Source organism: Xiphophorus hellerii, chromosome 9, assembly GCF_003331165.1.
Source record: "Xiphophorus hellerii strain 12219 chromosome 9, Xiphophorus_hellerii-4.1, whole genome shotgun sequence".
In the NCBI taxonomy this organism is placed as follows: Eukaryota; Metazoa; Chordata; class Actinopteri; order Cyprinodontiformes; family Poeciliidae; genus Xiphophorus; species Xiphophorus hellerii.
Window position 1 is genome coordinate 22,178,706 of NC_045680.1, and position 25,405 is coordinate 22,204,110.

The 25,405-nt window shown below is 39.2% G+C and overlaps 2 protein-coding genes across 7 annotated transcripts in view; both read left to right on the forward strand.

The window, feature by feature from the left end:
* The first annotated feature begins 13,495 nt into the window (after positions 1-13,495).
* nmu (neuromedin U) lies at positions 13,496-18,079 on the forward strand. Of its 3 annotated transcripts, XM_032571268.1 has the most exons (10): positions 13,496-13,762; positions 14,542-14,597; positions 14,673-14,720; positions 14,808-14,861; positions 14,956-14,985; positions 15,107-15,157; positions 16,954-16,989; positions 17,661-17,714; positions 17,797-17,837; positions 17,929-18,079. In XM_032571268.1, exons 1-9 carry the CDS (start codon positions 13,615-13,617, stop codon positions 17,830-17,832), a joined length of 513 nt encoding a protein of 170 aa, XP_032427159.1. In that variant the 5' UTR covers positions 13,496-13,614; the 3' UTR covers positions 17,833-17,837; positions 17,929-18,079. The 3 variants fall into 3 exon arrangements, with proteins under 3 accessions (XP_032427159.1, XP_032427161.1, XP_032427160.1); XM_032571270.1 differs by lacking the exon at positions 15,107-15,157 and having other exon boundaries at positions 13,500-13,762; XM_032571269.1 differs by lacking the exon at positions 15,107-15,157 and having other exon boundaries at positions 13,501-13,762; positions 16,915-16,989.
* A 2,924-nt stretch (positions 18,080-21,003) lies between these two features.
* Positions 21,004-25,405, forward strand: part of clocka (clock circadian regulator a) — a 32,320-nt gene continuing 27,918 nt past the window's right edge. For all 4 annotated transcript variants that reach the window (XM_032572486.1, XM_032572489.1, XM_032572487.1 and 1 more), the window contains exon 1: positions 21,004-21,136. The gene's annotated coding sequence lies outside the window, so the exon portion shown is untranslated. The remainder of the gene's footprint in view (positions 21,137-25,405) is intronic.

The window sequence follows — 25,405 nt, forward strand, 5'->3', positions numbered from 1 at the left end:
TCATTTAGATATTGAGAAATACATTTATTATTTTGTAAATGTTGAGTATGAGCCGAAAAATGTGACTGAGAAGCGACTGAAAAAAACTGTAATTAACCACCAAGAAGAACTTAATAAAGCTCTACAACAATGATCTTATTATTTCTGAATTACTTCTACATAAGTAACCACTATTTATGAAAATAAATTTGTACCAGATTTAAACAGAAGAAATGCAGCCCTTCAGTTAATTGTCTGCGCTCACCTCTAATGCAACATGTGTTGCACATGTCTGTAATACTGCAAAAATTGTATAATATTCAGCAAAACTGGTGCCACATAAATCACAGCATGAAATCACTTTGCGTTAATGTCCATTAACTCATGATGCACAGAGATAACTAATCACATAAACAGGAAATCATAGCACACTGCAGTATTCAGAGTCTTCAGTCTCTAAATTAAAGTCCGTATCCTTTCTACAGGCAGTATGTTGCTAAAATATTTTTTTGACGGTCATAAATCACCAAATTTGGATAAGCTTGTCCTAGATCTCGATGAAAGCCGAATTTGATTGTAGCGGGAAAGAATCAGGAAGAAAAAATTGCTGTCAAATTTGCTGCATTGTGCAGATCATATTTATTAGTGTGTGAGGACGTTGATAGTGCACTGCTCTCATCCATTTTGGAGACTAAACAAACTTGCAAACATGAGAAAGAAGAAAGTAATACAAACAGCAAGGCTTTGTATTAAAGGTGCCAACTTCCATCTTACACAATAATAGACCAAATATTTTACTTTTTAGTGAACATGTTTCATATGAAGCAAACTATACATCAACTGTATATAAAGGAATTTTTCTTTTTTTTAATATAATAATTTGCAGCATATTCGTGACATAATTCGGCTGCTACTGGTAAAAGTGGTTTTCTTGATTTGGAAAAACAATAAAGAAGAAGGCATGGGAAATTTCACAAAGTTAACAAATGGTGTTGGGAGGAGGATGTGCCTTGTTAATGAGTTACTCATCCTGCTCATTTTCCAATCATGAACATCATGGATGTGTTTAGGTGGATCTGACTCTGGATCTGAACTGATGACATTATGTCACTCAATGGATTGAATCCTGAAGCTATTATCTGCTGAACACTTTGTGATATGTTACACAAAACAGTCTACCTTCTATGTGTTTGTACCACATTTTAGCAAACTACCATGAATGGATTATTATTGTTTCTGTCACGATCTGTTTTTCTGTGTGTTTATTTTGAGTTTCTGTGTCCTTTGAGTCTCTGTGTTGTCCTGTCCTCCGCATAATTATTCCCAGGTGTGTCTCGTTCCCTGATTACTTCCTGTGTATTTAATGTCACCTGTGTCTCTGCATCTCTGTCGGGTCCTAGTCATTGTTTCGTCTGCTGTCCATTTGTAAACCCTGTTGCTACCAGTGTTGAGCCTTTGCCTTCCGCTCTGCTGTGCTGCCAGGATTTTGGATGTTGGATTGTGTTCTTCCCTCATTAAAACCATCATTTCTCACTTCAACCTGGGTCTACAGCGTTTGCCTCACCACCTTCATCCACCATTTCATGACAGAAGGACCCGACCAGACCGATCGGTGAGGCTCGCACCATAATGGATCCAGCTGGATTGAGGAAAACTATTAAAGACTATGTAGAGAAGGTGGCAAAGCCTTATTCTGCCCGTCAGTGTTTGGGCATTGCTACTCGCCTGGTCCTGTTATTGGACTACTGGATCCCGCGACTTCCGCACCTGGGGCTGGCGGAGTTGCAGCAGGAGGCAGAGTGGGAGCGCCTGATGGCTGTTGCCGTGCTGAAAGGCAACCCGCTGCCTCCCAAGCCGCACAGTCTCTCCGCCAGCCCAGATCCAGCATCTCCGGGACCACCGCTACCTCCAGTCTCTGCCGCAGCGGTTTCTCCGTCCCTCGCTGCCGCTGCTGTCTCTGCGCATCTTGCCCCAGTAACAGGGTCTCCGGTCCCGGTTAGTGGGATCTCGGCCCCAGTTAGTGGGCCCGGTGTTCCCGCGTCATTTCCTAGTGTCCCCTCCGAGCTTCCTAGTGCACCTTCCAAGTTTCCCTCTGTGTCCCCTAGTGATCCCTCTGAGTTTCCTAGTGCACCTTCCAAGTTTCCCTCTGTGTCCCCTAGTGATCCCTCTGAGTTTCCTAGTGCACCTTCCAAGTTTCCCTCTGTGTCCCCTAGTGATCCCTCCGAGTTTCCTAGTGCACCTTCCAAGTTTCCCTCTGTGTCCCCTAGTGATCCCTCCGAGTTTCCTAGTGCACCTTCCAAGTTTCCCTCTGTGTCCCCTAGTGATCCCTCCGAGTTTCCTAGTGCACCTTCCAAGTTTCCCTCTGTGTCCCCTAGTGATCCCGCCGGATTTCCTAGTGTCGTTTCCGAATTCCTTAGAGCTTCCTCCAAGTTTCCCAGTGTTTCCTCCGAGTTCCCTAGTGTTTCCCCGTAGTTTCCTAGTCCCTCCTCCGAGTTTCCTTGTGTTCCCTCATCGCCCACCAATATCAATACATCACAAAAACACCATACACAAGACAATTACAAATCCTATTTTATTTCACAAAAAAGAGATAGTATAAGAAGAGCTATAATAGTTATTAGTAGAATAGTAAGTTATGTTTAAAAAGCACAAATAAAAACCTCAAGAATTTAGATTTTTGGTGAAGTCCAGAGCCTTCTATGGTAAGGATCTGGACTAAAATGTGCAAAGATATGCTGAAGGAAAAAACGCAGAAAGTGCTTTTAAGAGAGTAATTTATATAATATATTCAAATTTGTAAAAACTCTATAGAAGTCTGCACAGTAATCTGCATAGCTTATGTGGGCAAGAGAGATGTCTTCAGCTCTCTGTCTTGTTGCAGGACTGTGTTGCAATATAATGGTGTCATCGGAGTCCACTTCAGTTTCTCCACTGGAACTGGTAAAGGAGCTGCTTGCTGCACAACTTAGCTGATCCATAAGATTATCTAAACATCTTGTTGGTAGTTAACAGTAGCCAACACACTGAAATTGAGAAAATTGTTTCTCTAACCACATAATTACACTATCAAGTACCGGTAACCTGATGAGCTCTTCTCACACGAAATAGTATGACACAAACACAGCTAACTCATGCACATTTTTCTGTGTTCATTGCAATTAACTACTGAAACACTAGAAATAGGTGAAATTGTTGATGTTACTTTGTTTCCACATGTGTGAAATGGTACAAAGATGAACGCTTTGTTGATCTCATCCTAGATCGGTGATATCAAATGGACATCAACATGTCTATACTGCTCTTAAAAGCAATTTCTATCCCTATTATCCAGTCAAACCCATAATAATGACCAAAAATAGTTCACAAAAATAAACAAATGACACTTCAAAAAAACTTACCTTCTGGATTGAGATTTTGTGCTTCACAAATCTCTAGCACACCAAGGTTCGGGGATTTCAAAAGGAGCTCAAAAACATCCTCATCCACTTCAGTTTTTGAGTCATCAAAGACTTTTAAGTCCAAGGTTGGGATGCTGAACTTTTTTGCAGCTGTGAACATAGCAAATTATTTATTTATTATGTATTTGAACATATGTAAATAAAAAATTAAAATAAGACATAAATAGTAAAATTAATTAAAACAAAATAATAAATCTGAAAAGTTGGAATAAAGCACCCATTATGGCACCATTCCCAAAACGTTTTTGAGGAACACAATACATGAAAATGCTGGAAACGTGTTTTGTTAGCACTCACCACATTCCAAAAACGAACTTTAAGTCAGTTGGCCTTCAAAACAGATGTATTTCTGTCGATCTCTGTATTTGATACGCACAGCTTACATCCTTCATGATATAAAATTTTTTTTTTTTCTATAATCATATAAACTTACTTATCAAAGTGAATAGAAAATTACAATAAAAGGTTGAAACCATCATGATGACGAAGCACTGTGTTGTTAACAACTATCCATAATGGGCTAGGCTTTTTACTTGAATTTAGCCAATTACCACAACTCAAACGAAGAAAAAAAAGCATATCAGCTCCATACAACTCGATGTAAACGGGGTTTATGGACAAAATAGTAAATCAAAAATGTTTTACTGACAACTTACACAGTTTGCATACAAAGCACAACTTTAATTCTTTTATTTTTATCGTCGCTCTACGTTCAATAAAAGTTACTAGCATAGAATAGCATAAAATAATGTTAACTCCGAAAAAAATATTTTATGTTAACTCCGAAAAAATTATTTTACCAAAGATTTTTCCTGTGTAAATACAGTCCTCTTAGTAAAGGACATTTTGGACAGATTACATAAAGAAAAATTCATAAATGCAAAACAGAAAAACACATTGGAGGGAGAGACAAGACCAAGACGGTTTTACATTTTACCAAAAATTCACAAAGACCCACGAAAATGGACAATACCATATGAATTGCCACCAGGAAGATCAATTGTTTCAGATTGTGGAAGTGAAACATATCAAACAGCGGAATTTATTGACTATTTTTTTAATCCTCCATCTACAAAACATCCATCATATATTAAAGATATTTATCATTTCATAAATTTGGTGAAGCAACTTAAAATTCCACATAATTCATTTCTATTTTCAATGGACATTGACAGTTTATATACAAACACTGATATTGAGGCTGGTATAGCATGTGTTAAGAAAGTATTGAAACAATACCCGGACTCTGACAGAGCAGATAGAGCAATTATAGAATTATTAGAAATTCATCTTAAAAGAAATTATTTTGAATGTAATTATAAGTCTCATAATGGATATTTGGCTCTGGTTGTGTTGCATAGGTTTATTACTGGTTTCCATCTTTGAAAGAGGATTAGAAACAGATCACAGTCAAGCCCCTAATCTGCGTTGTGGTTTCAAGGTGTAATAGTGTCTCAATCACACATAAATAACCTTCCCATTGGAAGCCACCTTCTTGGTTTTAATTATTCAATAAAGTAATAACGATATGAATCTAATTACAGCAGCGTATGTAAATGCCAAACAACTTTACAACAACTTAACTCTCCAAAGGTCATGACATTTCAAGTGTTATCCAGAATGATGGACCACATGATTGCCTTCTCCATGAGCTTTCAGGAGGCAGCGACCACGCTGTACAATGACGCCAACAAACATTTCCTTTACTTTACGATTTCATGTATCTGGCAACCGATCTGTGAAAAGCAAGTGTCTTGTTAAGCCGTTAACAGTGAGCAGGTTATGCCCTGCACACGGACCCACTGTTTGATATTAATTTATGACAGAAAGATTAGTGTAGGAGGATGACAAGGGTGGAGATGAACGTGATGTTTGATTGAGATGCTCAGCTCTAACTAAAGCTAATATGGGAGGAGGACTTGTGGCAGTTTTCCTCAATCAACTGTATCCTGTTTTTATATTTAAAACTTTCATGCTTGTGTGATACACCATAAAGTGGGAGAATTTAATTATCACTTGGTGATAGTCCAGAAAATCTGTTTAAGAAAATATACGCCACCACACAGAAATTAATAGTATTGCAACTAATTACATATAAGGGTTTAAAAAAAAAAAAAAAAAAAGGGTAACGAAGGTTCGGGCAACGTCTCACCAGGAGACCGGAATTGAGGAGCCCCGCCCCTCGCTCTTCAGACAGAGTTTGAGGAAGAAGACGGCGGTTGTCCTTTCTTTCTCTCACTGACTGTTCGTCATTACAGGTTAGTAGTGTGAAGCTGGTGAGGGCTGCCCCCCCTCTAAAAATGTGGAGTAACAATGTATATTTGGATATGATTTGTAATTTGATTGATAGATGTGCTGAAACATTGAAAATAAATAAAGAAAAAAAAGGATTTGTTAGGATCGCAGTTAGCTACATTTTAGCTACAACGGTCGCATAACGGCCGTTCTGAAGATCGCTACATGTATCTTTTTAACAAAAAAGGATTTGTTAGGATCGCAGTTAGCTACATTTTAGCTACAACGGTCGCATAACGGCCGTTCTGAAGATCGCTACATGTATCTTTTTAACAAAAAAGGATTTGTTAGGATCGCAGTTAGCTACATTTTAGCTACAACGGTCGCATAACGGCCGTTCTGAAGATCGCTACATGTATCTTTTTTTAGCTCCGTTCCACTCCCCGATTAAACATTGGTACCCTGAGATACATTGTGTTGTTTTATCTGTTAAAAAGGAGTTATTATTATTATTATTATGATTATTGTTATTATTATTATTATTACTATAGACTTTACTTTTTCTCCCTTGCTATGTAATCAATTAAACTGTAGTTTATTCAGTCGGACAGTAGTTATTGAAAACACATTAGAGCGAGCTTAAGGTTTTGTCCATTATTACATCTCCCTCTTGCAGTATTCAACATAATTAATCCTCTTATTTGAGAAATGGTTTTTTTAATGTATATCGCTGCACTCTGGATTGATTGGTGAGAGTTGATACCTTTTTACACAGGTGAAGGCTGTGTGTGTTTTTTTGTAGCAGAAGAAAGGACACAGGAATGTGATTGTTCTAGGAAATGTTAATAATTTCATAATTTCAATAATTTGTAATAAAGATAGAGTTTGGGGAAGAAGACGGCGGTTGACCTTTCTTTCTCTCACTGACTGTTCGTCATTACAGGCTCTCCAAGATCAAGGGAAAGCAGAAAGTCTTCAGAAGAAGAAAAAAAACGGAAAAACAAAACAAAACATCATTTGTTATATTTGTCACTATAAGTAGAGACGAGTAACAAACTGTGGGGGCTCGTCCGGGATCTCCTCATCAAAAATATTGGGAGAAGATCCAGAGATACCAGAACCACGTGACCAAGGTGATACAGCTGAAGGCCAGGAGTCAACCCGTGGGTGTCCAAAGTGGAAGATCAGAGTGGGAAGGAACCGCGATCCTCCACCGGAACTGCACTGCTGATCCTGAGTTCAACGTAAGCTGATCGCCGAGGAGCCACATCGCCGATTCAGAAGACAGCGCACTCAAGCTGCAGCTGAGCCACGTTGCTGAGCCAGTGGACAACGTACTCTAGTTGAAGCTGAGCCAAGTTGCTGATCCAGAGGACAACGTACGCTATCTTCAGAGGAGTCAACTCATTGATTTGGAGGACAACGTGTAATTTATCAGAGGACTGAACTGGAGGACCGATCTGTAGTAGAACCAGACACCATGGCAGAGGTTCGCAAAGAGTTAATATGGAACATTAAGAAACAACTTTTCAAACTCCCAAGCGACAGTGTTTATCAGGTGGCAAAAGACATTGCTACTAATAGCCAGTATGGAGGTGAACTGGACCCAAACGATGAAGAAAGCTGCATGGACTTTGCCATCTCCTTTTTGCAGTCTGATGCCTTACTCGAGAGGGAAGACAAAGGTATGGGTTGGTTGCTGGATTTGAATGATTTGATATATAAGCTAACGAATGCTGATGCTACTGATAATTCTGGAGAAAGTGTGTTAGATGATGTTTGTGCACGCATTAAACCTAGTCACACTCAGTCTATAACAATCAAACACTCCACATTACAACCCCATGCTCACTTTAACAGTACAGTCATGCAGTCCCAGCCTGACTCTATTACCCAACCCAACACAAAAATGGGGTCGGTAGAAGGTCTGAGACAGCTGTATGAAGAACTGGGCGAGAAACTCAGGCAGTATGAATCTAGTGTGACCACACCAATTCCAGTTTCTCTCCACCAAGTTGAGTCAGAGTTAAATAACAGGCCACAAATGACCCCGGATCAACCTGTGTGTCTGAAGGACCTCTCCTACCTGTAAAGTTGAAACCAGAGAAATGCGAGCTCTTTCGCAAGGAGGTCAGGTACGTTGGGCGATTGGTGTCGGCAGATGGAGTAAGGATGGACCCCAAAGATTTTGAAGCAGTACAAACACTGAAACACAAGACACCACAAACAGTTGGGGACATCAGGCAAATGCTCGGGTTCCTGAGCTATTACAGAACATATGTGCAGGATTTTTCACGTATAGCCAAGCCCCTGTATGACCTGCTTCAGTCAAAGGCCGACACTTCTCAGCTTAAATCGCCACAGGGAAAAACAAAAGGCCACCAGCAATCCTCTCGAACCCCAATAGAGTGGACCAAAGAACATCAACAGGTCCTTGAGCAGCTCATTGACCGACTGACCAAACCCCCAGTGCTGGCATACCCCGACTTCGACCGCCCTTTCACACTTCATACTGATGCCTCGCAAAAGGGTCTGGGTGCGGTTCTCTACCAAGTTCAGGATGGAAAAATGAGGGTGATTGGATATGGTTCACGCACACTGACACCAGCGGAACAGAATTATCACCTACACAGTGGCAAACTTGAATTCCTGGCATTGAAGTGGGCGATATGTGACAAGTTCCGTGATTATCTGTTCTATGCCCCACATTTTACAGTCTTCACGGACAACAACCCACTCACATACATCCTGAGCACTGCCAAGCTTAATGCAGTGGGTCACCGGTGGGTGGGGCAGTTGGCTGACTTCCACTTTGACATCAAATACCGACCAGGTAAAACTGCCATTGATGCTGACACCTTGTCACGATGGCCCCTAGATATAGAGACTTTAATGGCTGAATGCTCTGAAGAACTATCAGAGGACACCGTCTGTGCTGCATGGGAAGGAAGCCGGAGAGCTCAACAGAGAGATGTGGCCTGGGTGGCAGCCCTCAACTTGTCACACCCTAGCCAAACCCAGTTCGAGGGTCTGCAGACAGTCAGTCATGATGAGCTGGTGAGGGAACAAAGGAAAGACCCCGCCATTGGGAAAGTTGCGGAGTTGAAACAACAAGACAAACCACTAACAGAGGAAGAAAGAAATAAAGTTGATGGACACACGAGGAGGCTGCTGCGAGAGTGGGGCAAATTATACCTGGAGAATGACCTGCTCTACAGAAAAACTGTGAGTCGACAACAATTGGTTCTGCCCGCCACATATAAACAAACAGTTCTGACTCACCTCCACAACAACCTGAATCATGTTGGCGTTGAAAAAGTGCTGAGCTTGGCAAGGGAGCGATTCTACTGGCCTTTCATGAAAAGTGATATAGAGAACTACATCACCAGGAAATGCTCATGCATCAAACAGAAGAAACCAGTCACAAATGAAAGAGCTCCAATGGGAAGTATTACATCGACTTCTCCCCTCGAGCTGCTATGCATCGATTTCCTTCACTTGGAAGCCAGCAGAGGTGGGTACGAGTACATCCTGGTTGTGATTGACCACTTTACCAGGTTTGCCCAAGCCTATCCCACCAAGAACAAGGCTGGTAAGACAGCAGCCGACCGGCTTTTCAATGATTTCATCCCGAGATTTGGGTACCCTGCCAAACTCCATCATGACCAGGGTCGGGAGTTTGAGAATGAGCTCTTTAAGAATCTCAGACGATTAGCTGGTGTGGCCCATTCAAGAACCTCCCCATATCACCCCCAGGGCAATCCGGCCGAACGACTAAATCGTACCTTACTGCAGATGCTCCGGACTCTGGGGGAGAAAGAGAAAGAGAACTGGAAGGATCACCTACCTCATGTGCTCCATGCCTACAACTGTACAAAGCATGAGGCCACAGGGTTCTCCCCGTACTATCTGTTGTATGGTCGACATCCTCGCCTCCCTGTTGACATCCTCTTTGGTCTCATAACAGACCAGGAGGCCGAACTTAAACAGCCAAATGGATATGCCGAGAGGTGGGCTCGAAAGATGACTGAGGCATATCAGATAGCCAATGCAAACAGCCAACAATCCAGCATAAAGGGAAAAACATACTATGACAAGAAGAGCAGAGGTGTCGTCCTTCAGCCTGGAGACAGAGTACTGGTACGCAATCTCGGTGAACGTGGGGGCCCTGGAAAGCTGAGAAACTACTGGGAGCAACAGATCTTCATCGTCAGAGAGCAGGTGGGTGACAATCCTGTCTATAAAGTCAGCCCTGAGCGAGGAGGTCAGCCAGTTCGCACTCTACACCGAAACCTACTGTTACAGGTAAACGACTTACCTATAGAACCAGTCCAGAACCTGACCACAAGTACAGCAGAGTCACAAAGGAAAGCCAAAAAGAGTTCAAACGACCTTCAGGCCAGACATGCTGTACTGTACTCAAACACAGATGACTCTGATGAAGAGGAGCATGAGGGAACACCTCATTACTGGCTTCGAATACCTGTGGAGAGACCCAGACCAAACGGTCACCCACCTGATCAAAATACTACCGATGCTTTCCAAGAGATAGCTGAAGAGAATGAAACCAGTTTGATGGAAGCAATCCCAACCGAACCTGGACAGGAAGGAGAATGTGTCAGAAGTGGAAGGCAGGGGTCAAGCAGTGGAGATGGACAATATGTTGAGGAGCTCCAGTCCACATTCATGGAGGACATACATTCTGCCCCTCAAGAGGATAATACCCCAACACCTGACATGGAACACCCAGTCCCCCTGAGACGGTCTACAAGAGAAAGACGACCAAGACATATGTTCACTTACACGACTCTGGGTCAACCAGTGTACCAGCCGCACCCCATGGTGAATGCAGTTGGAACCCAACCAATGCAGTGTATGCACCAGTGTTTCCCCTCACCGTACTTCCATCCTATCCAACCCCCACCCATTAGCCCTTACCCTTACCTACCTGTTATGTGTCCAATACACTGTAGATAGAACACTTGGGAAAGATAGTTACATACCTGAACCACACATACACCATACATTACATATCCATCTACTGTAAAATATACATCATACACTGTATACTCACCTTGAGCGACCTGCAACACAAAACACTACATATTTTTGTTTTGCAATGTTTTGAAAAAAATGTATGTTCAGTCAAGTTATTTTGGAGACTTAAGTGTCAGGAGCCACCTTTGTTTGTTGGGGAGTGTGTGATACACCATAAAGTGGGAGAATTTAATTATCACTTGGTGATAGTCCAGAAAATCTGTTTAAGAAAATATACGCCACCACACAGAAATTAATAGTATTGCAACTAATTACATATATGGGTTTAAAAAAAAAAAAAAAAAAAAGGGTAACGAAGGTTCGGGCAACGTCTCACCAGGAGACCGGAATTGAGGAGCCCCGCCCCTCGCTCTTCAGACAGAGTTTGGGGAAGAAGACGGCGGTTGTCCTTTCTTTCTCTCACTGACTGTTCGTCATTACAGGTTAGTAGTGTGAAGCTGGTGAGGGCTGCCCCCCCTCTAAAAATGTGGAGTAACAATGTATATTTGGATATGATTTGTAATTTGATTGATAGATGTGCTGAAACATTGAAAATAAATAAAGAAAAAAAAGGATTTGTTAGGATCGCAGTTAGCTACATTTTAGCTACAACGGTCGCATAACGGCCGTTCTGAAGATCGCTACATGTATCTTTTTAACAAAAAAGGATTTGTTAGGATCGCAGTTAGCTACATTTTAGCTACAACGGTCGCATAACGGCCGTTCTGAAGATCGCTACATGTATCTTTTTAACAAAAAAGGATTTGTTAGGATCGCAGTTAGCTACATTTTAGCTACAACGGTCGCATAACGGCCGTTCTGAAGACCGCTACATGTATCTTTTTTTTAGCTCCGTTCCACTCCCCGATTAAACATTGGTACCCTGAGATACATTGTGTTGTTTTATCTGTTAAAAAGGAGTTATTATTATTATTATTATGATTATTGTTATTATTATTATTATTACTATAGACTTTACTTTTTCTCCCTTGCTATGTAATCAATTAAACTGTAGTTTATTCAGTCGGACAGTAGTTATTGAAAACACATTAGAGCGAGCTTAAGGTTTTGTCCATTATTACATCTCCCTCTTGCAGTATTCAACATAATTAATCCTCTTATTTGAGAAATGGTTTTTTTAATGTATATCGCTGCACTCTGGATTGATTGGTGAGAGTTGATACCTTTTTACACAGGTGAAGGCTGTGTGTGTTTTTTTGTAGCAGAAGAAAGGACACAGGAATGTGATTGTTCTAGGAAATGTTAATAATTTCATCATTTCAATAATTTGTAATAAAGATAGAGTTTGGGGAAGAAGACGGCGGTTGTCCTTTCTTTCTCTCACTGACTGTTCGTCATTACAGGCTCTCCAAGATCAAGGGAAAGCAGAAAGTCTTCAGAAGAAGAAAAAAAACGGAAAAACAAAACAAAACATCATTTGTTATATTTGTCACTATAAGTAGAGACGAGTAACACTTGCTTTAGCCAAAACAGATTTCTCTTTCCATGGAGGTAATGAAACCAGTTGGTCAAAATGGTATATTAGCTTCATAAGTAAAACTGACAACACACCTTATTACAATGAATGCAAAATCCTCCTGGAACATACACATTTTATCCAGTAAATCTTTTAGCATTCACGTCTCCTTCTTACATATCGCCCACACCCCCTCTTCATGGGACTTTAATAAAATCCTAAATCCCTTGTATTCGTCAAATAGTAAACTTAATCCACCTTACTTTGTATTCATCTATCAATTCATCCTATTTCTATTATCTTTTTGTGCACGGGTACACCTACACAGTGGTGTATTTTTTTCCTAAATATACATAATTATGTTTTCTGATTTATCGTAAAAGATCCTGACAAAAAGAACTACTTTGGAGTGTCTCTGCTTTCACGCATGGCTTCACAAAGGCCAACAAATTACCTGAGTGCTGAGACAAGGTAATTCCATAATGACTGATAATGAGTCTCTATACAATGAAGTAATTCAATTATATTACAAGTTTAACAAAAGTATAATGCGATTAGATTTTTTTTTATAGTTGCTTGGTGGTCTGACCTAAAAACGGGAGGGCCATTACTTTTCTGAAACAGCACTGCCATACAGTAAGTTCTGAGCTTCAATGATGTAATTGTTATCTCACAACTTTGGCACAGTCCATGTTTAGTTGAGTATGAGTTTGGGTTGAGTGGTTTACCTGAATGAGTCTCACTTTTTGGCTGCAGAGCAATGTTTTTTTGCTTTCTTCTCTCTAGTTTTGACTAGAATGGCGGTGATGGTATAACGGGTTATCCAGCTGCCCTGCAGCCAAACCCAGAGCTTGAAAATCCGCTGAAAGAAGCAAATATATACACCTGAATGTCAAAATACTACCACTTAACCTACTTTAATAGTATAAGAAGCAGTAAGGTCACACAAAAATAAGAATTAAACGCACAATTTACAACCCAGTATGCCATTTATCTGAGTTTAGAGATAAGTGGCACACAGTAGACTGTATATCTTGCGTACTTATTTTAAAATAATACCATTGGTAGCTATATCAAGTTCCCGACGTTAGGACTTTTAACAGTAGCAACGTGACACCAAAAACATTTTTTGTAAGTATATATTAACTTTTCTGACCCCTTACAGCTTTCTATTTACTCACTAATTTGTCCTAATTTACCTCCTTGTTCGGAGAAGCATTTTCACCGCCAACTTGTTGATTCAGCCTCATAACTTAACACGCGCGCGGGGGTCCCTTCCCCGTGACGCAGCCACGTTCCCCTGCGGAGGGCGCGGGGCGCGCGAGCCTTCATATTTCTCTGACGCCAGACAAAAAGTGTCAGAAGAGCTTGAAGTGGGAGAAAAAAAAAAACACACAACAGCGAAGAAAGGCCACTCAGAGGAGGGAGATGAAGACCTTCAGTAGCCAAAGCCAGCCTGAGCAGCGCGGAGCCCTCTGCACCCTGCACAGCCTCAGCGGCGGCGCCATGAGTCCCCTCAGCACGGCCAGCATCACCCTGGCAGTCCTGTTCATCCTCACCATACCAGCCTCTACAAGTAGGTTGACAAATATTTTTATTTTTGACATGCAACAATTATGTTGTTTTTTTTTTGGTGGTGTTTTTGTGCATGATTTGTGTTGCAGAAATCAAATTAACACCTCCAAACTTTTCAATTTCTGTGATAATGATTGTTTTTAGATTGCTTTTACAGTATCTATCTATCTATCTATCTATCTATCTATCTATCTATCTATCTATCTATCTATCTATCTATCTATCTATCTATCTATCTATCTATCTATCTATCTATCTATCTATCTATCTAAACAAGACACGACAGTATCCGTTTGTGTTTACTCACTGACAGGAAGTCAAAAATGACTGAAGGGAGTACAGATGTGCACTGACACTTTATCGTGTCTTATCAAACTGACCTTTGAGTGTGTTTGTATTATTTAAGGTCAATGTCAACACTGCATTTTTTGTCTATAGATACGCAGAACATAGAGTAGTTATTGCTATTTTTTAATATAAAGATCTTTTTTTTTTTGTCAAAGCAGATATAATTTTGCGTCATGTTGATACACTCTCTCTCCATGTTTGACTGTGAAGCTCTTAACCTGCTAATGGACCTTCACTGCAATCATGTCTAAACATACAGGAAAAAATGTTGATTATTCCTACTCTAACTGCGTCCGCAAAGCTCTAATGCCGTTGTTTAGCTGGCTCAATAAGACCCAGACTGTCATGTTTTGGATCACAACACTGTAATGATGCAGACTCTTTGGCTTAAGTGTGAACTGGGTGTTTTTATGTTGTTTTGTGAAATTAAAGGTGCCCCAGTCAGTCTTCAGCAGGTCACAACAGACCAGAGGCAGCTACTTCGTCAGGTAGGCTTTACCTTATTGTATTCTTAATCGGTCTTCTCTGTGCAGTTCCCCATCATCCTTTGTGCTTCTCCACAGATAGACGCTGTTTGCTCATCCTACCTTTCTGCAGACCTGAAGTACTGGGTGAGTGAGCTATGAAACAGCTTGCTCAGTTTAGAGGGAAATATCACATTGAAATAATTTCTGACAGCAGCCACATTTACTTTCCAGACATCAGATGTCATAGGAGAACTCTGTATGTTGATGTTGGTTCAGAAGTCAAAGGTATCTTACATCATATGCTGGCTTTCCGTCGTCTCAAAATGCTTGGTTGTGCTGTTGCATATCTTCACCAGTAATCTGATTTATGCATTTTTAGGAGCTGAGAGTTCAAGAAAATAGTAAAAGGGTGAGTTAATTTTTTCCTTCCTTAATGGAATTTATTTTATTTAGAAATATGCTGGCTGTTGGTTTGCATGTGAGATTTTTTTTTTTCTCCTGATGTTTGACGCCCTATGCGGTATGTGCAGTTTTTATTTCACTATTCCAGACCACAAGGCTATCTCTTGTCACAGGGGGTGGTAAGTTAAAAAAATAATAGTGAATAAAAGTGCACTGCCACAGTGTGTTGCTTGACTGAACAAAAGCAACTTTATATGGGACCTGCATCAATTTTTTTAACCCCCTGAACTGGATATTGCTTTATTGAAACTGATGACAGTGACAAGTAATTTAAAAATTAAAAAAAAAAAAAAAAATTAAATGATGCGGAATTATAAATAATAATAATAAAAAACAGTTTTCAAGGTTGCTTTCCCCAGAGCACGCATAATTTCTATAAAGAAATAGCTGCAGAACGCATGGTGACACGAGCACAGTACCAATATGCACAGAATGCTAATTAAATCCTCTCACAAAGCTTTCCTGCCTTTATGAGCGTGATGCATGTTGGACACCATTTTGTTCAGGAAGGCAGCACCACAGCTTCAAAAACGTCAAGTTCCTTGAATAACTGCCTACATCTTCAGGACAGGAACGAACCTTGCAGCCAATCTGGGTTTGAGTCCTGACCTGGATTCTTCTTGCATGGACTTTGCATGTTCTCCATTGGTTCTCACAGGCTAACCCTTCATCCCCCCCACACCCCCCATGATCCTGCAGGCATAGAAAATGAATGGATGAAAAGCTTTGAGGCCCTTTATATAATTTATTTTACATTTATTTAGCTACAGTATTAATTTCTAACATCACAGCAATGAACAGTTGCATGCTTAACTTGAGCTTGCTTACAGCTGCCTATGTTTAAATGAAGTGGTGTTTTTACACACCACTTCATTTGGTGTGAAGTGCATATATGTATGTATGTATATATATATATATATACTGTATCTCGATTAGAGTTTTTTTAAAAAAACATTCGAAGAGGGAATTCAACAGATTGCAATAAAATAAATAAAAGAACATTTTTGAAAAAGAAAAACACAAAAAATAAATATGGGATACCTTATTTAAATAACTGCATAAAGTCATATGCATTTATTTCAGATTTTATTCATGTTATCATTTCTGTTTTCCAGGAAATAGTTCGCAAAACACAGTCTTACATCTGATTGGTTAACCTGCTCTACAAGTCAGCTTTAGCCCAATCATCTTTTATCACAGCAGTTTTAGCCAATCCCCTGATTTTGATAGCTAATGCTTACAGAAGGTATTAGATTTCAATAGTTTGATCAATTTTAATAAAAAAAAACAACATAAAAATAAGTTTGTGTTGTTTTAACCATAGAGTGAATTTAAATGTTTAATTATTTCCACAATTCTTGTTTTTTGACACATCTATGCATTTGTGTTTCTTTTCATAAATATCCATTTAGTCAATTGCAGCACTTAAGGCCTCCCATAGTTCAGTTGCTTTAGCTACACATATTTATTCACACTGAGAGAGATTTGAGAGAAAAAAAAAGTAAGGTCAGAGATGAATTTGGTTCTCAAAAAAAAAAAAAAAAATTTATTTATAGTTTTTGGGCTGCCTAATTTCACAAAGACATAAGAGGCATTCCACTTTGTTTAGCGATGGCCATCCCATGAAAATGTACACATTCACTTACCTCTTTCTAATAAATATAAATGTAAAGGTTTAAACCCCCAAATAGAGCATGAGGTCTTCCCTGCAGACTTGACTGCAGACCTGAAGCATCTGCATTTCTGTGTTGCACACTCTTCTGTACAGACAAAAAGAAAATTGTGTACAGTCCATGGTGTCTTCTCTTTTCCACTGTTGTTGATGTTTGCGTGTCTGCCTCTCTGTGTGTGGGGTGTGTGTGTGTGTGTGTGTCAGAACTCTCAGTTGCACCCTCTTCTGCATCTCGTTTCTCAGCTCCATCCCAGAAGAGAGAGAGGACTCGTAATGAGCGTATGTACCACTCACATCATTTCATTTTTAGTGTTTTTATTTATTTGAATCTGATATCCACTTCTTTAGAAGAAATTGAGAAATACTTTGTGTTCTGAATGCAGAAATCAAACGCAACCACAGATGCAAACTGCTCTATTTGCTCGACCTCTCAACACATCTTGCCCTGAATTTTTAAAAATTGTAAAGGTTTTCTTTAAAAGTAGGTGTGTTATGTTTTAGATGTTTTCTTAGAGCTGCAGCATGCACAGCCAGCAGATGCTGATACCGAAGCACACGTGCTTCATTCTGCTGTGGACTTAAATGCCTTTTCCCAGTCCTTAGCTCAAGTCATGTCAAGTCAAGTCATGTCATGTCATGTCATGTCAGTAATGTTCAGTCTGCATTAGTCGTGTTTTCCAAGCTGAGAGTAATTATGGTCTAAAAACGAGTGCTGCTGGAAAGGGGAACACATCCCTATTTGCTTTCAAACAAAGCAGATAGAGAGCAAATGTGGATGAGGAACGTGGACACTGTTTGCTTTGGAGTGACTGTTTAAGTGGGTATATGCCATTTCCTCTGCTGGTGGAGAAATGATGTTTGCTACGTCAACAAAATCCATCATCATTTTGTGCAGAAGGTTCAGTCCTGCTGGGGTTTTTTTTTGTGTGTGTGTGTGTGTGTCCATCCAGGCTGAACTCCAGGGACCTGGCGGAATTGAAAGCAGAGGCTACTTCCTCTATCGGGTATGTTTGCGTCAGGTAGTGACAGGAAGTAAAAGCTGCACATTAAATAACAGAAATTATAAGGTTCTCTTTGCTCTTTTAGCCACGAAATGGAAAACGGTCTTTAGAATATGAATAAAAAAGGTAACATCACAAATAATGTATGTCAGAAGTTTTACCTATGGCGAGTTCTTTTTTAAATTATGACTTGATTCTGTGCGTGAATATGCTGCAGAAACTCCACCTGCGAGTGTACAGAGACACGGACCCGCGCTGCACGACGACTGAGTGATCCGGACGCCTGCCACTGCCCTTTGACTCTGCTGTACATTGATGTTTGAAACTATACAATGAATACCAATTAAACTACCATTCATTTGTCCAGATTTTATTTTGTGTGATTCATTTAGGTTGTTCAACTTTGAGTCGTGACATATTATTCCAGCACCAGTCTTTGTATTTGGAACAAGTTGGGGGAAAATACACAAAACTATACACTTTAGCATAAAAGTATCTTGGTATTGAATTGTTTGGAGTCTCTTCTTTAGCTAAATAGTTTGTTTATGTGGTTTAACATTATTTGCAGAATTTGTAAGTTAAATATGCAGTTATTATTACCAGCAGTAGATGCCGCCATCGTTCCACTATTTATGTGGGTTATTTTTACAGTATAATATTGGTTATTGGTGAGATTGCCAATAACCAATCTCACAGTATAAAATTGGTTATTGGTGAGATTGCCAACAAAGCTGTACCTAAAATCAATTAAAACTCTCTGCAAACTAAGTTTACTGACAAGTGTGAATAATATTGCACAGATTTGATCCAAATTCAACTCTAAATGAGTACTGCAGTAGCTGAAATTATTCAACCCCCTTGAATATAATTCTTCATAAATGCCCACGTGTATGAATCACGGTTGTTTTCAGACAATCGAGGACTTTGTTAATTTAGAATTGAGACAGAACACCTCAAATACCTGGCCTGTTAACATTTCACTAAATACAAGTGGAAGCAATAGTGACTATGCCACTTGGGTGTGGCTGTTGTCTCAAATTTAATCATAGCACTTTTACTTTTTTGGGAATGTCTTTAAAATCAGAAAAACCCAACAATCTGAATGTAAAGAAGGTGTGCCAGAAAATAACATCTTTAATGTTATTTAACAATGATGATTTCATTTTTTTAAATGACCTATAAGGAAACAATAATTTTGTGATTTTCTTCTTCAAAATCTGAAATGAATGTTTTGTTGTTATTGTTTTGTTTGTTTGTTTGCTTTGGGGCTCGGGAGGTGATGGCGCCAGTTGCCGGCCCGTATGTATGAGCTAAATAGACTAATTCCACTGCGATGTGGTTCATATAACTATTGTTTTTTAGCCACAGAAATAGCATTGTTTTAGTCGTTTCCTCTTGGTGGATTATACTGGTTTGCCTTGGAGCATTCCAATGAAGGAAACAAACCAGGATGTTAATGAAAGTTTAATAATTTATATTAAAAATTACAGAGCTGTGGTCACTGGACAATGCAAAAAAAAAAAAGTTTTCTTGGGCGTGTGATGTCCTGAAGATATACGCCCTGCGCTGCCATCTACTGGAAGTCCAGTTAGACAAAACAAAAATGTTCTGTAAGTTTTGTTTTGAGACAATCACAATGAATCATCTGTTCATTAAAGTGGACATCACTTGTCATATTTTGACATTATTTCCAGTACTGTGAATATGCTGCAATTGAACATACTTTTCTGCAGTGAAAATAAATACTTTCTGTTAGTCTTTCCAACTAAAACAACATATTATGAAGTTCAATAAATATATTACACTTAGTATCTCTGCATTTTGCAAGGCTGAAGTACAGGACATGACTAAAAGAGTATCATGCAGCATAGTATAGCTAATATCTAGAAAAAGTCATTAATATCTCTCTGAAAATGAAGGACTGGCCTTATAAAATCACCATTTGATTTTTAGGTCACATTATAACCATAAGCTTGTTTCATATACATGTACAGTATGTATTGTATTGTCAATGTGTTGTTTGAGGTTGTCATGCGAGAGATCATTACAAAGTAGTGCAAAATTATGCAGTAGAAGGGAAATAATAGTTGGGTTTAAAAATACTTTACAAAAAAATCCGGAAAGTGTGGCAGGCATATTTGGCAGACTTGGTGGTGCACTTAAACTGACAACCTTGGCAAGAAAAGCGTTAATGACAGACGCAGGCAAGTGGCTGCAAAGTTTCATCGCTCAGGTGGAAGGATCTGTTGACATGACTTTTATGGAAAAGCAGCAAAATTCTTGACCTGAAATATAGCCAAAAGAATTTACCACCTCTGTGGTTTGCCACAAAAGCTATGCAAGGGACACAGAAACAAGTGGGAAACATGTTACTGAAACTTGTCATGATACTGAAATAGAACTTTTTAGCTATGAAATACTGTTCTGCAGACACCTGTCTGAACACACCATACCCACCGTGAGTCATGATGGCGGCAGCATAGTTAAACAGTTAGTTGTTTTTTCTCTCCAAGATTCTTGTTATAAGTGTAAGTATTATTAAAAATACATCTTTACATACTGTATATATAAAACAACTCTAAGTAAGGAAAGAGTCACGTCGTCCCCAGCTCTTAACAATAAAAACTTAAAGTGAAGCTTTTAAGAAGAAATATTTCACAAGTTATAAAGGGGAATAAATGAATTATACTGGCTTATTTTTTCCTTTTGGTTTCTAAAACCTAAAACAGTGTAGAAATAGCGCCATATTCCCCATCCACTTAAGTATGTGGTCAAACAGAGTACTGCGACTCTCCTCGGTTTGTCTGTTGCCATGGTGATGGTACCACGCTGAAGATGGGGAAACACAAAAAATACAACAGCTTAATTGCCAAGACACCTACAGACACTTACCTACTTTGTTAAAGTTAAATATATTATTAGAAGCTCGCATATATCCAGAAATAACAGAATCGATACGCAATATGATAAAAAATATCTACTTTGTGCATTTTTGTCTGCTACAGAAATCTTTCACTGTGAATGGCGATGAGAAAGGAGGAGAGAGGAGGAAATAAAGAGAAAAGGTAATAAATAATAATAATAAAAAAAAAACAAGAAAGAGAAATTAGCGAAATAATTTCTAATTGTCTACAAATGGTTTCATTCAAAATCTCTCTGAAATTACAACTGATGTTTAACAGTTTAGCATTATGTTAAGTGATAAAGGTGTCAGCACCTTTATGCAATTACGAGTGCATGTGCGGTGTACCAGTGTTCGCAGAGGCGTGTGTGTTTTGTGGCGAGCAGCGGCAGCCGGCAGGCCGTTTTGGCTCCACTTCCAGCTCCAGTCAGTCAGCCTGCCTGCCTCCTCAGTCTGCGCAGTCAACCGCCCGCAGCGCCACCGGGTGCAGGAATATCCCGATGAAAGACCGGACTCCTCGGAGGTAAGTGTCACCGTTTTATCAACGAAGCTGCCCTGGGGACCGCCGCATCTACATCGACGGGCTCCACGTACACTTTTAACAAGCTTGAGCGGACTAAAAAAGAGAAAGTCCAGCTTGTTCCCGTTTAGCAGCGGAGACCGGCTGAAGGCCCGGTGACCCACATTCTTATCTAATGCTGCGCGTTAGCCAGCTAGCTTCGGCTAAAACTGGGTTAACTGGCACACAGCGCCTTTTGGCGTACGAGTTCAATGCAGGCAATATATTTCATGTTAAAGTTACTCGCCGCTTTCTCACTATTTTACTTTAATATTATGTACTTGTGAGTGCCATTTATCGCAGTGTTATAAACTATGGAGCTGTTGTTTTGTTGCTCTAAATGTCGTTAGCCGGTAAGCTAGGCGGCGACAGCAGCCTTCCAGCAGTCTCTTCCCGGTTTTGCCGGCCGGCTTCAGGGCATGGACGGATACATTTGGTGCCCCTTTATCGGAAACTTTCATGCAGACCAGGCTTCAGTTAGCTCTGCGACTACATAACCGGTAGTCCAGTTTCATATTAATATTTACATTTTACTCGGTTTTTAAAGGCATGCCCGTTTCCCTCCACGTTAATTAATATACAGCTGCTTTGTTTTCTTTGCGCCTAAAAGTCATAGGTTTTTTACCACAGGTAGTAAATGATCACATTACTTTAGTCGCCAAGGCTATTTACTGTTTCTTTTATGGTGCTTGATTTTAAAGATCCTCTGCTATTGAATGGGAGTATCCACGGCCGGTCCAAAACTATCTGGGGCCCCAAACAGGAGGGGACTTTTAACTACCACCAATTACCTCCACGTTACCAACATCCCCATCATATTACCCATATTAAAAGTTTATATGTCAAGCAAAATTACTTTCATTTACAACTGAAAACTAATTGTTTGAATCTATTGGAAAGTGCACTATTTCTATTTCCATTCTAAAAATCAGAATTGTATCACCTTATTTAACAAATGAATCAAAACAAGAACGTCGACTAGTCTCTAAATGCATCAGTCGTGTTAATGTACATTCATTTATTTTTTGAGGACAATTAAAGGTTCCCCATGCTGTTCCTCAGGTCCCATTGTCCTTCATGTTTTAGACACTTTTTGCTCTAGCACACCTGATTCAAATGACTTCATTACCACCTCCACATGTTATGAAGTGCTGCAGAAGCCTATTAATTCCCCATTCATTTAAGTCAGGTGTGCGACAGCTTGGAAACACCTGAAACATACAAAACAGTGGCTCCTGAGGACCAAAATTGAGAACCACTGGTTAAGCCATAAATGTGGTTAGTCTAGCAATTTCCTCCTTTTTTTTTCTGTTCTATTCAAAATTATTACCTCCATCAGAGAGCCTATCACATATATTTACAAATATTTTGTTATATCCCTTAAAAGAAAAAAAAAAAAGTTAAAGTAGCTTAAAATCAAAATCTATAATGAAAAAAAGAAGGCTATCAGCCTGGAGCACACTAATAGGTGGACGTCTTAAATACTTATCCACTTAGAGAAATTGTTGTTATTAAAAAATGAGGATCATTAAATGCTAGCTTTGGACAAAACCTTTGGATCCTTCCTCTTTTCCTTTTGCCCGGGATCGAGCGGCGTTCTCCATGAGCGACCCGCAACCGCGTGCTGTTAAAACGAAACAACAACAAAACGTGTTGACGTCACAGATCACGGAGTTTAATCTCATACAAAGCAATCGACAACAAAGCTGCAGAGGTACAGAGATATACATTTTATACAGACAAGAGAACAGACAACACGAAACACAAAAGACAGACAAAGGCGCCCAAAATGTGGAGGAAAAGATGGAAAAAAAAAAAACTCTCTCTTTTTCTTAACACGGAATCTTAAAGTAAAAAGGTGTTTCCCTATTTAATATATGCAGGCAAGGCGTTCCGTTCTTTGACCAATCAGAAACTCCCTCAACACCCAGAGATCCTGGGACTCCCCCTATCTCAGCTCCGATGTCTGGCTTTTATCTAAGTCAAAGGGCGGACGACTTCGTCCTGGGCCGCGCCAGGTACGGGGAGAGGCGCCAAAGAGTCTGTAACTCCTATCAGAGTGTAAATTTTATAGCTTTGTGTCTGTCAGCGGGGGAGGAAAAAAGGCCCTGCTTTGGCCTGCTTCTTCAGCTGAATTCCCAAATGTTCAACAGAAAACTATTCCAAATTAAAGTGTTGGCTATACCTTTACACATGTCGTGGATTAGCTATATTAAGCACCAAACAATAATTATTTTCTTTACAGTTCCCCCTTTTGAGGTCTTCAAAAAGACCTCAATAAAAATTGATTAAGCCTTCTAATGCAGAACCAAAACTATGTATTAAAAAAATAAAACAAAACAAAAAATAGAAAACAAAAGGTTGACGTAGCCTAATTATATACAGTTCCCCCTTTTCAAACAAAACCCAAGGGTAAAAACGACTCATCCTTACAGAAATATAAAATCATAAAACAAAAACACAGGACAAACAAAACCCAAAGTATAAAATGAAAAAATAAAACAGAAACATACATAGAAAAATTAGTAAGAAATGTCTGCAACTTAAAGGACAACATTCACCACAAAATTACAATCTGCCAAAATGAGAAACACACAAAGTTACAATCTGCTGCTCGTCTTTTTCTGTTTTTTTTTTTTAAATGTCCATCGACAGTCTCTTAAAAAATATGAAGTCTTCGTCAGGAAAATGTTCAAAAAATGCGCGCAAAAAACGAAACGAAAGTCCTTTTCAAAGTTCCCAACGAACGAAAAACACGCAATAAAAATTAATGTCGATGATGATCCTCTTGTAGCCTGATCTTCTTCGACTGGAAACCTCAAGAAACGACCTGTCACAGGTCATTAAACAGTCATTTTGTGTTCAACATGAATTTCATTAGCCTCAGAAACACAATTACCACATTCTTTAATATCATCTTCATTACAGTCAGCATAATCAAACGATGGTTTCACCTAAAAATAAATTTGTTTTGTTATTTTCCATCCAGGGAAATTATTTTAATCCTTTTTATCAAAGAACGCAGACTTTGAAGGAGACCACATCCGCAGGGCACCAGGAAACCAGCTGCAAAACTATAATGACAAGACAGAGATCAGATTTATCCAAAGGCATCATTCATTTGTGTAATTCAACACAAACATCTTCAATTCACTTTGTGTTCAAGTGAATCCTCCAACGCTCGTGGCTCTGTGGCTGTTATCTTCGAAATAAGTGTGAAGCCGCTTCTCCAAGGAGCCCCACCCCCGCCTCGCATGACACAGCTTGTATGACAGAGTCCAGAGTCCTGGAGCTCCGAGCTCCAGGGCAGTCTGTGTGTAAAACCATGAGCAACACATCACTTGAAACCTTATCTCCTACTCTGTCCAGTTCTGTTCATCAAATGGTGGATGTGATCCCTTCAATTTACGTTTCTATTATAATATACTATAGCTCCTAACCGATGGAAAACACCAAAACCCTGTAATCATTTGCTTCAAAAGACATGTTTCCAAAGTAACGTGTTCCCAGAATGTTAAACATATGCAGATCTTTTCTTAAACCAATCTTGTAAAAATAGGATTAAACAAACGAAACAAAACAATAACAAAAACTTAAAAATGTAGTTGTAAAGCTTACATTTACCATCAAAATGAATAACAATGTGAATTAAACAGTCCAGTTTAAATTACTTTCATAGAACAAACTAGATCTTATTGGTTATCTGTGTAAATCATTTTACATGCGTTCCTTAAACAAAATTCAAAAGTTAGACTTGGAGAAATTATAATGAAACAAATCCAGACATTTTCAAAATACACCAATTGTACCCAGGCTTATACTTGTCGTCGAATTTAAAGTTTTATTCAAAATCGTTTTAAATGGATGTAAATCAAAACAAAAATCAAGTTTAGAAAAAACCATTATAATCCCACCTGTGTACGTTTCCTGATTAATGATAACTTTAATCAATGACAGATTCTTCAAAACATTTCTTAAAACATTCATGCTCCATTAAATTAATGCTCTGAAAATGGCTGACACAATAATATTTTAATTTCTATAATTATTTTCCCAAGTTAATTAACCAAAATATGCTCCATTATCACTATAAATTTATCTATTGTATCAACATACCTTAGCCCATTGTCAGAAAATCTTTTAATGGAGAACAACTCAAATCCATTTAAAATAAGCACTTATCAGACCATATTTTCGTTTCACTTTTTTGTGTAACACATATCAGACATGTTC

Excerpts from the sequence above, each read along its gene's own strand:
- nmu (XM_032571268.1), top strand. The coding sequence starts at position 13,615 with ATGAAGACCTTCAGTAGCCAAAGCCAGCCTGAGCAGCGCGGAGCCCTC. Across the intron at positions 14,986-15,106 it reads TTCAAGAAAATAGTAAAAGG|TTTTTATTTCACTATTCCAG; the intron begins GTGAGTTAATTT and ends CGGTATGTGCAG. Across the intron at positions 17,715-17,796 it reads GAGGCTACTTCCTCTATCGG|CCACGAAATGGAAAACGGTC; the intron begins GTATGTTTGCGT and ends TTGCTCTTTTAG.